This window comes from Cadophora gregata (genome assembly GCF_030347475.1).
Source record: "Cadophora gregata isolate MNR1 chromosome Unknown scaffold_5, whole genome shotgun sequence".
In the NCBI taxonomy this organism is placed as follows: Eukaryota; Fungi; Ascomycota; class Leotiomycetes; order Helotiales; family Ploettnerulaceae; genus Cadophora; species Cadophora gregata.
Genome location: NW_026695928.1, coordinates 751119 through 766644, shown reverse-complemented (window position 1 = coordinate 766644; position 15526 = coordinate 751119). Strand labels below are relative to the sequence as shown.

The following is a 15526-nucleotide window of genomic DNA, read 5'->3' as shown; positions in this document are numbered from 1 at the left end:
TGTAGCCGCGCTAGAGTTATATCCTAGTAAGCTTAGTAAGTCGCTATTATCTAAGTCTAAGTTATTTAAGAGGAGCGCTAAGCTATACTTATCAGTTAGAGAAAGTAAGCTATCTGTTTTATCTACGGAGTCTTTAGTAAAGTATAGATAATCTATTACTACTAGTATACGCTTAAAGCTTTCCTTAAATAGCATATTATCACTGTAAGTAAGTTCATTAGTATAAAAATTAACCTTTAGGTTATATTTCTTTAATTACAGGAGGCTAAGTATAATATCTACTACTTCTAGTTCTATCTCTTGAAATAGTTTATTACTTATAAAGTATATTTAAGGTATTATAATTGGAAGCTATAGTAGGGCTGTAGTAGATATAAGTACTAGCACTTGCCCTTTAGCGTCTTTAACTATAGGGTAATAAGAGTCGTCTTATTAGTATTAAACTTTTATAGCTAAAGTTATATTAATAAAGTTTAATAATACGCTAGTATCTATAAGTGCGGATATTTTAATATTTGAACTATCTAGAGCTAATAATAAAACTATAACCTTATAGAATTTAAGACGAGTTAATAGTACACTAAGTATATCTGGGAGAGGCTAGAATAGTAATAGTATATTAATATAATTTAGTATATATAAGACTTAGCTTAGTAGGGCGTATAGTTATTCTTAGTAATTATAAAGTTAGTTTATAGATAATTAATACTAGTTATTAGTGAGTAATAATATGTTATTTATAGTATTACTATAGATTTCTCCTAAGGACTTATTTATCTTTAATCCCGCTAGTCCTATTAATAGGGAGAGCCTCTGTTTCCTTTTAGGCAATCTCTAGTCTAGTAACCTATTACTTTATAAGTGAAATATTACTTCTCTTATTATAGTTTCTTTCTTTTTTCTATAAAGATATCTAGGTATTAGGTTTCTTTTCTTTTCTTATTTCCTAACGTATCTTATAAAGGTTCCTTTAATATAATAGGAGTAGTATTAGTACCTATAGGTACTACTGTAAAACTAATATTCTTCTGTAGTTAGGCCGCGGGGCGTTCTGCTAAAGTATAAGAGAGTTACTTATTAAAAAGGTAAGAGGTAGTATATAAGTACTTTTTAGCTCAGAGTACTTATTCCTTTATAGTAGAGTAAGTTATTAGTAGAATTCCTCTATAAGTATTATAGATACATTAGAAAATAGGTTATATAAGTTTACTATAGTAGTTAGATAGTACTACTAAAGGTTCGTAGTACTATAATACGTCCTGAAGTAAGCCTTTAAAGAAATTAGTAAAGTCCTAGACTAACTAATTATTAAATATTTAAATCTTTATTATTCTAAGATCTACTTTAATAGCTAATATTTATATTCTATATTCTAAGAACAGCTATTCCTTTAGTAGAAGCTAGTATATAAACTTAGTAACTTCTTATAATATACTATTAAGTCAAGTAAACTAAATACGCTTCTTAATAGTTATATAAATATAGTCCCTTACTATAGTAGCTTATATAGTAGAGTTAACTATTCCTTCTACTACTATATAGTCTTTTATTTTAAGGATCTAAAATCTTAAGTTATCCTTTAGTAGTGTAAATATTAAGGGAGTTTTACTCTATAGTTAATCCCTAGAGCAGCTTAAGTATTCCGGAGGCACTACTACTACTAGGTATAGAAGTACTAATAATTATCCTAAGATAGGATTATTTATATAACTAAGTAGACTAGTTAATTCTAGGAAAACTAAAGGGCCTCTTAGACTAAGGGGAAGGCCTCTTCTAGCTAGTTATTCTATTATTATAGCGTAAAGTAAAGCACTACTTATTATCAGGGTAGCTCTGAAATATCCTTCTTAACCTAGAAAACCTATTATTTATTAGCGTTCTATAGCTTATATCTTTATAGATATAGTTTAGTTCAGCTCCTTAAGGCAGTTAATCTCTTAGAGTTATACTTCGATTATAGCTTAAGAGCTGCGTGAAAAGTAGAAGTATAATAAAGAGTTATTATAAGTTAGTAAGTTACTATAGGTTCTTTATAGAGAGTCTTAGAGGTATTAGTAGCTTTAGGAGTGTTATAATATTAGTAAGTTTTAGTAGTTCTCTTACTTACTCTCTACTTATACTTAGTAGCTAGTAGTTAAAATGAGGGAGTCTTTACTAATAAGATTTGAATCTTTATTTTCGATACTACAGATATATTCTAAATTTATAGATAATAAGTCTAAGGAGTCTAGATCGTTACGTGCTTAGTAGCTAGAGCTTTCTCTGTTTCTGGAACTTATAGTTATACTAAGCTCTAGGGCGTTTATTAATAGTTCGCTAGGCGAGGGAATCTTAATCTCTTACTTCTATAATTAAAATAGTTACTTAGCTATATCTAGATTAATCCTTTACTTAGAGAGTATCGCCTTTCTTATTAGTCGTATTAGTAGGGTAGTATTAGTAAGTACCTAGTTAAGGTCTAGTTATAGTAGTACCGCGGTATCTTAGTAGAGGGGCTCTAGGTAGATCTCTCTCTTTAGTTATTCTCTTTACTATGCCGCTTAAAGGAAGTTTTAGAGTATTATAGAGTACCTAGAACGCAGGGAGTAAAGAGGTAATATCGTATTAACTAAAACTTAGGGAGAGCTATAGAGCTCGAGAGGTGTGCAGCCTTTAAGGGCTGTAGCCTACCTGAAAAGGTAGGAGCCCCTGACACCTTAAGAGTATATTACTATAGATTATTATAGCTTTAATAAAGATAAGTATAGCTATAATAAGGTACTTATCTTTATTAACTACTTTAGTAAATAAGTAATTAGTATCTCTTATCAGAAAACTTTAGATACTTAAGACTTAGTAAAGCTTTATTTATATTATATCTATTAATACTTTAAAGTATCTCTTATAATTACTTCTAATAAAGGACCTTAGTTTATATTACGCTTTTAAAATACTTTTATATAAATTATAAGTATTAAAAAGTAACTCTCTATAGCTAACTACTTTTAAATAAATAGCTAGATAAAGATATATAACTAGTATCTCTAATAAAAGCTTATATTTTTATCTCTTACTACTAAGATAATTAATCTAACTTCTTACTTATAATAGATTATACTTAGATAATACTTCCTTATAACTTCCTAAGAGGCCTCTTATCTTTTAAGGTAATTTATAACTACGCTTTATATATAAATTAGCACTAGAAGGTTAACTTACTAGATAGTTCTACGCTAACTAATAAGCTTAATATATAATAAGCTATTAATTACGCTACGCGATAGTATAATATATAGAATATAGCGAGATCTAGCTTAATTAAAGCTTAATAGAAAATAGCTAACTCTTATAATAGCTCTTAATACCTTATAAACTTTAAGCTAGATAATTAAGTATAACTTAATATATATTACTTTAATACCTTTAGACCTTCTAAGAAGCTTAACTTCCTTACTAATAATCCCTTTTATATTATTAAGAAAATTAGAAGCTCTTATATACTTAAGCTACTTACTAGTATAAAAGTATATAATATATTCCTTATAGCGAAGCTTTATAAGAGCCTAGATAACTTCTTACTAAGTTAAGTAATTAAGCTACCTTCTCTTATTAATTTTACTAGAGATAATAAGTAAGAGATTAAAGATATACTTACTTATTATAAGCTATAAGTAAACCTCTCTTATTAAGTATCTTAGCTAAACTAAGATATCGATTTAATATAGTATAGCGCCTTTAACATTAAATATAGCTTATATAAGCTATTATATTTCTACCTTAATAACCTAATATAAGCTAGCTCGCTAAAGAACCTTTTAGCTTAGCTTAACGCCTTTAATAATAGTATTAATAATTATAACTACTTAGATAAAGATAAGGAAATAAATAGATACTTAAGAACAAGCTTTTTTAGAAGAAGAGAGTAGTATAACGATTTAAGAGCATTTCTATAGCTTAGTTTATTATTCCTAATAAGGATAATATAACTCGAGCTAAGCGAGATTACTTTCTCTAACCTTTTATATATTACTTCTTTATCTCCTTTACCTTCTTTCTACCTTAATTATAAACTCTAAGGGAATCTTAATTACGTTTACTGAATATTATTAATATATAAGACCGCTATTACTACGTGATACTAGCCTTCTATAGAGTAAGCGTTATAAAACTTATATAGATTACTTACTTTTATATTATTTTTCGAATCTAAAGGATCCTTTAATAGAACTAATTCTAGTATTATAAACTACGAATAACTTTAATTATTAATATCTAATTAAGCTTTCTTATCTCTAGTTCGTTTAGCTTATTATTATTAGTTAGAAATAGCAGAAACTATATCCTCTTATCTCTTAAGAATATAAGATATTAACTTTACTAGGCCTTATAAGGACTCCCTTTATTATAACTTTAACTTACACGCTTTAAAGAAATATTAATAAGAAGTAAATACTTTTCCTCTTCTTAAGCTTAACTTAAGTATAAATATATATAATACTTACTTAGCTATAAAGATAATTAATAACTAGATTTAAGCTAAATAAAGTAAAAATACTAAGATATACTAAGTCTACTATACTTTTATAGAAGCTATAGACCTTCTTATAATATCCTTTTATAATAACTTAGAGACTATAGAAATCACTAAGAACTTACTACTCTCTAATATAATATAATATATATTTATATAACTTTATACTAAGATAAATAATAAGATATATATTTCCCTTAGACTTAATATTAACTAGCTAGAATCTAGTAACTCTAACTCTTCTTTTATAAACCTTAAATTAATTATATAAGTAGATAAAGTCTTAAAGAGAGGCTTAAAAACTCTAAAAAAGCTAGAAAGTAGCTTAGCTATTAAGAACTCTACTCTCTTTAATAGAGAAGTCTTACTTATTTTTATACTAACTATAATAATAACCTCTAGTTATAGCTAGAATAGAACTTAACTTAAATTAAAAAAGCTATAAATCTATATTATTATTATATTTAAGGCTAAAGCCTTATAACCTTATCCCTTTATTTTATAAAAAGAACTAGCGAAACTTTATAGATTATAACTAGTAGATATATTACTTATATAAGAAATAAATATAAACTAAGCTATCTCCTTAGTAAGTATTATTATTAAAGATTAATTACTTATAGCTAAGAACTAATAGCTTATAAGTAAGCTTTTTAATACTACAGATATTAAACTACTAGAGAAATAATATAACTATATCTACTTAAGTATACTAGTAATAATAGGTAGTATATTTAATAATACTATTATTAATATAATAGACCTTATTTATAATAAAGTCTTTATATAGTAGACTAAGTATAAACTAGTTAAGTGTAAATATAATAAGAATAAAGTAGACTTAATTAAGAATACTATTACATATATTATCTTATTCTAAGAAAAAGTCTAATCCTTTAAGCTATTTAATACTAGTAAGAACTTAAAGCTTATTAATAAAGCTAAGCTAATACTTAAGTATAATCTAAGCTACTAGGGTTTTTATATACCTTTAAAATATACTTACTACTTAAGATACTTAAACTATAGTATTTACTATAACTAGTATAATAAACTTACTAGAGCTAACTATATAGTAGCGCTATAATATACTAACTATTATAATTCTTATCTTATAAAAACCTAAACTATTTAATAATACCTTATTAATAAAAGAGAAAACCAATATAATTAACTAAGAAAGAGCTTAGAGCTATTTAATAATATAAGGATCTTAAGTATAAAGACTTATATACTTAGAACCTCTTACTTACCTTAGAACTAGTTTTAGGTACTTATCTTAAGGCTAAGCTATAAGCTTAGTATCTAACGTTATACTTATACTAGCCTTAATAAGGAAACGTAAGGATATAGTTTCTACTTATAAGGACTTACTAATTATACTAGGTTCTTAACCAAAGGGAGTTATAAAAACTAAAGCTAGTACTAAGATAAAAAAGAGAGTAACTATCTTTAATATAAACCTTAATAAACTATCCTCTTAATAAACAGATAAATAAGAGATCTCTATAACTTTAAAGCTTATAAAACTATAAAATAAGGCTTAAACCTTAAGATATTCAAGTCTTATAAGTAAATATAATAAAAGAAGACTTATATAAGGTAATACTTAATATAAGATATAATAATAATACAGATATTCTATATATCTAAGAACTTTAAATAGCTCTTAGAACTAAGATTAAGATATACTTAAAGTATAATATATTTACTCTTATCTCTTCCTAGGATTAGATAAACTAAGAATTATATAAGATAGAAAGGCTATAAGTCCTTATATATATCTATAAAGAGGTATACTTAAAAACGAAATAATAATAAGCTATAAGTAGTAGAGATATACTCTAAGTAAGTATAAATAGCTTTTCTATCTTAAATATCTATAAAGAGAAGCTTATAAATAAGATAATTAACTATATATTATACTTTTAACTTATTAAAAATACCTAGTTAAGAGAGATTTTAATATTTAGTATAAGATATTTATACTAAATATTAAGGTTCTATTATACTAAAGTATAAAGATTACTAAATAAGCTATATTAAGCGGAATAGATTTTATTAGGATACTAAGTGAACTTGTATATAACCTTAGATATATCTTAAACCTTATATTCTTAAATATCTTATATACTTAAACACTAGTATAAAAGGAACTTTATAATAGATTAGATTATATTATATAAGTTATAATTCTACTAAGATAGGGTTATATACCCTTAGACTAAGTCGACTACTATAAAGTATTAAATAAGAAGTTATTATAGTTCGTAGGCTTAATATAAAATAAGATAGGAAACCTTTATAACTTAACTAGCTATACTAGTAAGAGTTAAATTAATATTACTATAGATAACCTTATAATACTCTTTAACTTAGCTATAAAGATAGTAAGGAAACTAAATATAAGTTAAGGGAAAGCTACGCTATAGTAGACCTCTAAGTACTAAGTAATATACTTAGAATATCTAGCCTTAAGGCTCTTAATAAGTAATAGCTTATTATAAATAGAAGAAACAAGGTTCTTCTTAAAACTTACTTACTAAAGTAAGAGAGCTTATTAGAAGAAGGTCTTAAATAATATCTCTAGTAATAGCGAGCTTTATAAGGTAATAAGATAATATAAGCTCTAACTTTAGTTATAATTACTACTTCTCTTACTTAATAGTTAGATAATTAAGGATACTATAGAGAAAGCGAAGGTCTTTTATATTAAGGTCTTAAATTATTTTAGCGCTAAGGACGACTTAGAGAACAACTTACTAATAGACTAGGATAACGCCTCTATAACTTACTTACCTTAAGGTTAATATATTATAGTATGTGCCTTGAAGTGTTTACTGCTTTGGATACGGTTCTGATTTGGATCGTATCTGGTGGTTATATCTGTAGGTCTCTAGGATCAAAACTTGAAGAAATTTCGGATAGCAACGTCGCTAAAATGAAAGAGAGAGGTATACAGCATAGGTGTCGTGAAGCTGGTGATGTAAATGGTGAAAATGTACCAACTGACTCTGATATTAGGTGCGACGACCAACATCTCCACTCGTCCTACTCCTTTAGGATTCTTATAACCACAAACGCCAACATCGACATGGCCACTAAAAATATACCACACTCTCAAGAGGATCACTAACATACTGCCCCAAGGCCAACATTTGACACGTCCGACAGATGAGGAAAGTCCTCATGCTCACTTCACCAGCAATGGTGCCTATAGAAATGATCTCAACATCGAGCTACAGCTCCAAGATCTGCATCCAGAAAAGTGTTGTAGTGATTCCATAAGGATCATATTCTAAACACCAACACGTATGCTTAGACCAACGACACCAAATCTATTGACTAGGAAGGAATATGGACGTGGTGAAAACAAGATACCTCATAGATGTCGTTGAGAACACAATGGCCGATCAAGACTGAGATGGAAAAGAAGACACCTTTTCAACGGTTGAGTAAACTACAAATAGTCCGCTTCCGTCCCATATTGAATCAAAATTTCTCAATCACAACCATTTCTACCTCAACACTTCTCAAGCCTCAATTTTCAAGTCCCCAACAACAACCATTTCTGCCTCAACACACCTCTGGTCTCACTTCTCAAGTATCTCCAACTTATACAGTTCTAGTCCCTCTCAAAATGCTTCTCTCAAACATTTTTATCATTGCTGCCACTGCACTTGCAGTTTCTGGGGCCCATCTTCCTGTCAAGCGCGACATTATCGATCTCGGTATTACTTCAGTCGGTAACGAAAACGAAGAGCCCAGCATCAAGCGCGACATCATTGACTACGGAATTCGGCCTGAAAACGACAACGACAGCCTCGGTGTGAAGGGTGATGGTTTCGTCGGGGAAGGTGAATTGTCCGACGGCACCAAGTTTAAGAAGTTCAAGCGCGGCGAATTCGACATCCTCGACTTCGGCGTCCACAACATCACGGAAGACTTTCCCTTGAGCAAGCGCGACAGTGATTGGATCCAGTCCTGTGGCCCAAGGTCCGGATGGATGCCGGTGTACGACGTAGTGACTGGGAGTAGTCCTGGTAGCGGTTACAACACAGCGGCGGCAGCCTATTGCTACCATATAACGCACTCGCTAGACAACCAGGCTACTGTGCTTGGTCACGGAATGGCCACATCATCCATTGTCTTTTCCGGATATGTCCTAAGCTCAGGGAAACCTGCGCAAGTCGCCTGTAGGTTTTGATAACTTTAGTATTCGGCGACCAGACTCACTGACACAATGTTTAGTCGTTATCAAAAACCAGCAGGACGACGGAAACCACACTCCAGACTACAGTAACTGCATCAAATACTACCAATACATTACTGCCGAAAACAGCTCTTGCTACGGCAAGAAAAACAAGGACACCAAGGGAGGAACTTACCAACTTGGCAGCAAAGCGGTCAGCTACCGTGGCATTCCAGGGACAGCGGTTAATTAAGGAATCAAGTGCGGTCGGTATGAGAAGACATCTGCGATAGTCAACCAGCGTTGATGGCAGACCGAACAAAGTTGAGGGTATAGTTTACGGATTTGATGGATCTCTTTTGTGGTAGGGGTTTCCAAGAACTGGCTGGATGTAGTTTCTTAGGGGGTTGCACGAAGGAGAAGGGATTTCTCTTCTGACTGGTTCAGTTCTACGGATACAGGCTTTCCCGACTCCTGTCGGAAGGATTCTGTGATTGACTCTGTTCTCTTCTTTGATTTTTGTTTCTCGCTCATTTTCTTAGCTTGGCACCGCGGTGGTGGTTTCATCTGTTCTTACTTCCGTATCCGTACATGCATAGGCACGCTCTTTTAGACATCCTCAGAAACAACTTATTTAAAGCAAACCAACATCTGGAGTGGTTTGATTTCTAATAGCGCACAGCGGCTGACGCGACTCTGAATTCAACGAGCCCCCCATCTGACCCTTTCCGAAGCGAGATCGAAGGGAATGCGGGTGCACAATAATTGTACTTTGCCCACCATTTATACATGCACTAACTGACTCTCGGAAGTCATCAAGAACCAAGCAAGTATTTGAAACATGAATTACTCAACTGTCCACGAATCGACTCTATGTACGAAACAATCGTGCCAGAAGCTAGCAAATAATAGATGAAGAGGTGTAGGTCATTAGCTGCGAAGGAGACGCCTGGGCGGAACGTTAACAGACAGACATCGGTATTCACAATGAGAAGTCTTTAAATGTTCTTGTGCCAACGGTTAGGCGGCTGACTGCCGGAAGAGCGGAGATCGAGTGGTGACCCTTATTACTAGTTACCTAGGTAGTTGAGCCCAGGACAAGTTGTAGATAACAATGATCGGAATGTCAACCACATATAACACTCCATCCACTAGATGGTAAAGCTGAAACATGATACAATTATATAGGTAAATATCAATGAGTAGGTAGAGTAGAAGACCAGGGATCTTGTGCTGACAGGCCCTCGGCTATCGCACTAGAAAAGCTAACCGAAACCTAGATCCATAGTAAACAGAGCATAACAGATCTCATAATTATATTTACAAACAAAGAAGCTTTCAACAAATCCAAAAGCTAAATTTGATCTCAATTCTATCTAACTAGCACACTTAGTAATATCGAGCACATTAGTATATCATATCATATTATCACATTATATACACCATATCAGCTCCAGCTATTTGTGCATGAATTTTAGGCCGAAAAAAGCAAACGCTAAAAACACTAACCATGATCCCAGACACCACAACGACCTCGCTAAATTCTAGAAACGTGGGAAAGAAATACAAGACTCTTTACGCGCCGGAGCTTAAAGCAAGACTCTGCGGTTCTTTTTCCCTCTATTGTTGATACATGAGCCAAAACATGCTCTGGGTGAAAATCGCAATCGCTTCACATGAGTATCGTCGTCTAAAAAGGCCATGGCATGCTACAGCAGAAGAAAGAAATATGTTCCCCGGTTCGATCCGGCACCTGCTCCCTAATTGATGTGAGAGGGCTCGCCAGTTTCAACATTTGACAACCAACTCCTCACTCCTTCTCTCAAGAAACTCTCCCGCTCCATGTCCACTTCAGCATCGCCTCTCTCGCGCCGGCTCTCCGCAACCTCTCTGACTATCTCTTCCAGCGCACTCAGCACTAGCCTCTTGCACTCATTTCTCGGCACCTCGATTTTATGTTCTGAAATTGCTGGGATTTTGTTCTGAGAGTTGGGCCGCTCCCGGCTACCTCTTGCACGCGAGGCGGATCGCGAAGAGCACGTAGACGAAGTCTTTGACTCTGGGCCCGATTGCGCGATTATCCGCTCAACTGCTTCGATGAGAGTCTCATCCATTGAGATAATTGGCTCTTCGATGAATTGCTCTTCAACATAACCGTCATAGACACCTGTCGAGGGAGCGACTTGGGCTGGGGCGTAGACATTGCCGTAGCGAGAATCGAGCGAGTGAGGAATGCTGGGCGTCGCCAACAGAACCTCTTTCCGTGTTATGAGTCGTCTATATCGAATGTGCTTAATGGTGAAACTGGTCGTGTCCGCGATTACAGCACTGCTGATTTCAACCCACCTACTGGGACGAGCCCCTTCAGGTAGAGGTGTGTTGAACGCAAGAAGAGGTGTCGGCTCAGCCCGCATGGACACCTTAACTTCTTCCAAAATATCACTCTGTACTGGAATGGCTTGAAGAGCAAAATCCGGATGATAGCGTGGAAGCCATCCCCCGACGTTCATTGTGGTCTCAATATCCGGGCCGGAACGAGAGTAATTCTCAAAACTGTCCATACCATTGCCAAGACAAGGAGTTGACAGGTACCCGCTGCTCGACGGTGAACTCACAGCCGTCTCGAATGATAGAAAATCCGGTAGAGGGACATCGATATCGATAACACCGTCAACTTCGTTGATTGACGTCTTCACTGGTGACTCAAAAGCACCAGAAGGATCTGGTATTCGTTCCGCGACTTGAATAGTCTGCTCCGAGGTCTCTTCACCTTGTTCGTCTTCCGGTCTGGCAGTTGATGCACTTCCAGATTCAGACTTTCTCATCTCACGCTCCTGTTGGTCCTTCGTCTTCTGGATAGGAGTTTGGGTAACCTCGTCAACCATCTCCGCCAGCTTCCCCTTTCTCGAAGGTGAACCGCTCTTATATGGTGAATCGCGAATTTCGAGGTCTTCCATAGGTTGTGGCTCGATACTGGTGGATGCCGTCGAGTCTCGTCTCTTAGAACCCCAAAATCCACTGATCATGCTACCCCATCGTGAATTTTGTCCTTGGGAGTCAGTACTAGCTGTGCTGTAATGCCCGGTGCTGTCTCCTCTCTTCAAAGAGCGCAGCAAATCATCAGTTGCAAGGCTACCGCTGCTCCCTGGTCGTGGAACAGGACCTGTTCCTCTGATTGGTCGCCTGGTAGAAAAGTAAGGCCTCGTCGTGACTGGAGTTGCTGTAGATGTGGTTGCGGCACTGCTCTTTCTGGTATTGAGGTCACTACCAGGGATGGGAAGGTTTGCCGTTTTGATGGACGTGGCATCCGAAGTTCGGCGATCATGATGAATCTCAGGGTCCAGACCCAGGAGGGGGGGGTTTGGAAAGCTTGAGGTGCGTGCATGGGATCCTCTAGTCACACTTCCTCTCTTATTGATCCGACGACGAAGAGACTCTTCTCTCAGAATGGGTACATTTGGCGGGGATTGTGAGTAAGCCCCAAAGGAGGTCGAGATGCTCGGCCGGTGCATCCTAGCTGGTATCAGTTGCTGGTTCACAGGTAGGAAAGCAGACAACAAGAAGATTAAGCGTCGAGCCATTAGTTTATTATCGGAAATAATGATAGTCCGCGCCGGAAGCGAGATATCATCATCTTTGTTGGCTCTCTGTTGCTCAAGATGGCGACGACGGTACCAGCTAGGTCCAAGTGCCTGAAGCCACTCGGTGTGATTGCCGAGAAACCCAGTGAGCAGATTGAAAAAGAAGAACCCTTCATCCTTGCCCCCCGCCCATTTTCCAACGAGTCTTGCTTCTTCTCGCCAGATGCCCCATCTTCCTTGTCCAGTAACAACTTGGTGTGCTTTGAGACCCGTGACAATTCTTTGGCGAGCTGCGTCAACCTCTTTGTGAATTCTTTGCACCTGTGAAAGGCAATTTGCTGTCAGTTGAACCATCTTTGCATTCGTCTTTGGAATTTTGAAAGGTTTGATGTCTTCTTGAACCCGTTTGCCTGATATAGATATACTGGCAGAGGGGGCACGAGAGTGAGATTCCCGGCGGGGATCCGGTGAGCTGATATCTGCGTGCTTGAGCATCGGCAGTAGCGAAGCGATTGCAACGGCTTGTAGGTGAGACATGGTCCGCATGATGATATCCCAGTGCTGGGTAATGTTCTCGATTCGATCCTCGGGTTCGCTTGAAAAAGAGGAATTCATCGACTCGACACCGAAGCCGTGGCCAAGTACCGTCCAGCCAGAACGGCGTCCTGAGTTGAATGAGGAAGGAAGGGACTCCTGCTCGGTGTAAGAACTTGACCCACGGAAGCTTGATCGTGAAGCTGGTGCGGAAGGAGGTTGTAAAGTTGTCGACTGGGGCCAGTTTACTACTACTCCAACAGCATACATCGGCGTTCGTTTCTGCTTCGGCTGTGGCTTTCTGAACTCGTCCGAGTGCGATCCGTTTGCGGCAACCTTTGGGAAGGGGTAGCCTGCGGCACCACTTGATTGCACATTTTGCTGTGTAGGCGTTGTGTTGTGGGTAGCTTCTTCTGTCTCATCATTGGGTAAAGGGACCGGGAACATGCGTGTGATGAGAACCTTCTTCCTGTCCACAGCCCTTCCTGTACTTGGACTTGTGAAACCAGCCGATGTCGGCCCATGAACTGTATCCGACGTGAACGACTGGGCAAGTTTACTGCTTCGCATACTGGACCTCCCAAACGAGCCATCTCCAGCATATGAACCTGATGTGAACAGAGGTCTGGATTCTGAAGGTAGAGGGTGAACTTTGGTGCCAAGCCCTTTGTAGGCCATAACATCTGAATTGCCGAACATATAACTTGCGAAGCAAGAGACTTCTTCTCTGTACTCTCTAGCTGAGCGCTGCCCTGCTGTCTCATTATTGCTCGTGATCTTATTGTGTTGTGTCCTGCCAGCAAAGGCTCCAAAAGCTCGTGGTATCGTGGGTTCCTGAATAATGACAGGTCTCGAAATCTGCCCAACGCTCATCTTTCGTGGGGAATTCAATGAATGACGTCCCTCTGTTCGTGATGGGTATGCTGGGCCATTTCCTGAAGCCTGCCGGTCTAGCGAGGGAGACGGTGGAGGAGGTGCATGAGTGTCGAAAAGTAGATACGCAGAACCAGAAGAGGGTGTAGCTTCCTGCATAATGATTACCCGCACATCTCTCATGTCCAGATCAATATCCCCATTTAGGTCCATGTCCCTCAGGGCGGCAGGCGCGAGAATTGTCGCGGAAGACAGCTGGAAGACCTGATCATGATGGCACAATGCATTCGGATCCGGAAAGAGGAGGTTGTAGGTAAATTGGTCTTCAAGGTGGGAATCGAGGGGTGCTCGCGGTGCGGAAGTCGAAGGTCCTGCGCCGGAAAGTAATCTTCCTAGCAACGACATCCTGTACAGACCAAATATTCGGGCTCAGAGCTTTCTCAATGGCTAGATTCGTAGTAGATGCTAACAGCGCGCCTGCTGGGTAGTGTGCAAACATATGGTGGCCATTGTCGCGCGAACAAGGGCAGTCGTGGAGAAAGTTTAGTGAAGAAGCTGGAGGTAGATGCGAAGAGGGGGAGGAGGCAGAGTATCCTCGCAACACTGAGGGAGAAATTATTTTGTCCGTGGTTTGTATGTGCCTCCAAAGGCACGATATCTTACGACGTGATGTAGTGGATATTCGACTGATGAATGGATGAGTTTGAGCTAGGATTGATCAGGATAGATATTCAAGATATGGGATCTGAGATGGAGGCGGGGTACACGGGGCGGTGATAGAGATGTTGTTGTTGAGGAAACAAGAACAAGATGATGTCGGGTTCCTGGGGGGTGAAGCTCGGGTTATCAAGTAGAAGGACGGGAGCTGCCAGCAATTGGGTAGAGTAGAGGTGGAGGTGGGAGGCCGAGCAGTGGACAAGAGACAAGGCCGGGCCATCTGGGCAGGCGAGGCAGGGAATGAACGGGGCACGGGCATGCAGGTGGCCAAGGGCATGGGCATGGATGAGCGACATCCTCGTCCCTACCATCCTACCATGGTTGCATGGGGGACCAGCATGAGGCGCCGGCACACACCGACTTTTTGGCTCGTCCCCTTCAATAGTCTCACGTGTTCTTTCGCCAATCAATCAATTTTTACTTGGCATAAAAGCCGGATATTTTCTGTGAAGCGAAGCTTGGACTGGATGGACTATTACATTTTAATCTCGTCTTCGTAGCAATTAGGTACTGCAGAGAGTCCTTACGTACTCTGGCTTACCTGTTTGCAACGTCGCACAGTGTCGCCGATGCAGATAAGCTCGTCGTCCCTTTTACCTTGACGTTGACTTGCCTGTCCGCCTTTAGCGCTGATGACAAGATAGAGAAGAGATACCATCGGGGTATTGACAACTTGGAAGTGTTGCGAACCTCATGTCTATGACGACGACGACAATAGTGAGCTTATTAAGATGAGATTGTGTTTCTTCTTTCATCCCATCTGGTACTTCCGGATCTATCTTACCACGATCGCAGTGCCACAGCTTAGCTCGACTTGTATAATGAATTTACAGGGAGTACACAAGTATATTTGGCCGCGTGTCCTGGACGTTTCTCCCTGTCATCTTTACATTCTAGCCAAATTACGTTCGAATCGGGAGTGTAGACAAGCTAGTCACAAGCAAACTTTCGGTTTTGTTTTCGCTGCCTTCCTAAACACAAAATAGGCTTTCACTTGTGGAAGTAGCCAAGGAGGAAGACAAGGGCTGGGTTGGGATCAGAGCTTGTCTAATGACGATAGTATGACAAGGATGCATCCTTCGTGTCGGGCCTGGTCCCTTAATAATGTCGATGCTTGAT

The 15526-nt window shown here is 37.6% G+C and overlaps 2 protein-coding genes across 2 annotated transcripts; one reads left to right on the top strand and one right to left on the bottom strand.

Moving 5' to 3' along the window:
* Positions 1 to 7917: 7917 nt before the first annotated feature.
* Positions 7918 to 9447, top strand: ONS95_011038 (uncharacterized protein). The gene is made up of 2 exons (XM_058504632.1): positions 7918 to 8706; positions 8762 to 9447. Exons 1-2 carry the CDS (start codon positions 7935 to 7937, stop codon positions 8953 to 8955), a joined length of 966 nt encoding a protein of 321 aa, XP_058359188.1. The 5' UTR covers positions 7918 to 7934; the 3' UTR covers positions 8956 to 9447.
* A 616-nt stretch (positions 9448 to 10063) lies between these two features.
* ONS95_011037 (uncharacterized protein) lies at positions 10064 to 14591 on the bottom strand. Its single transcript, XM_058504631.1, has one exon. It carries the CDS (start codon positions 14093 to 14095, stop codon positions 10463 to 10465), a length of 3633 nt encoding a protein of 1210 aa, XP_058359187.1. The 5' UTR covers positions 14096 to 14591; the 3' UTR covers positions 10064 to 10462.
* Positions 14592 to 15526: the final 935 nt, after the last annotated feature.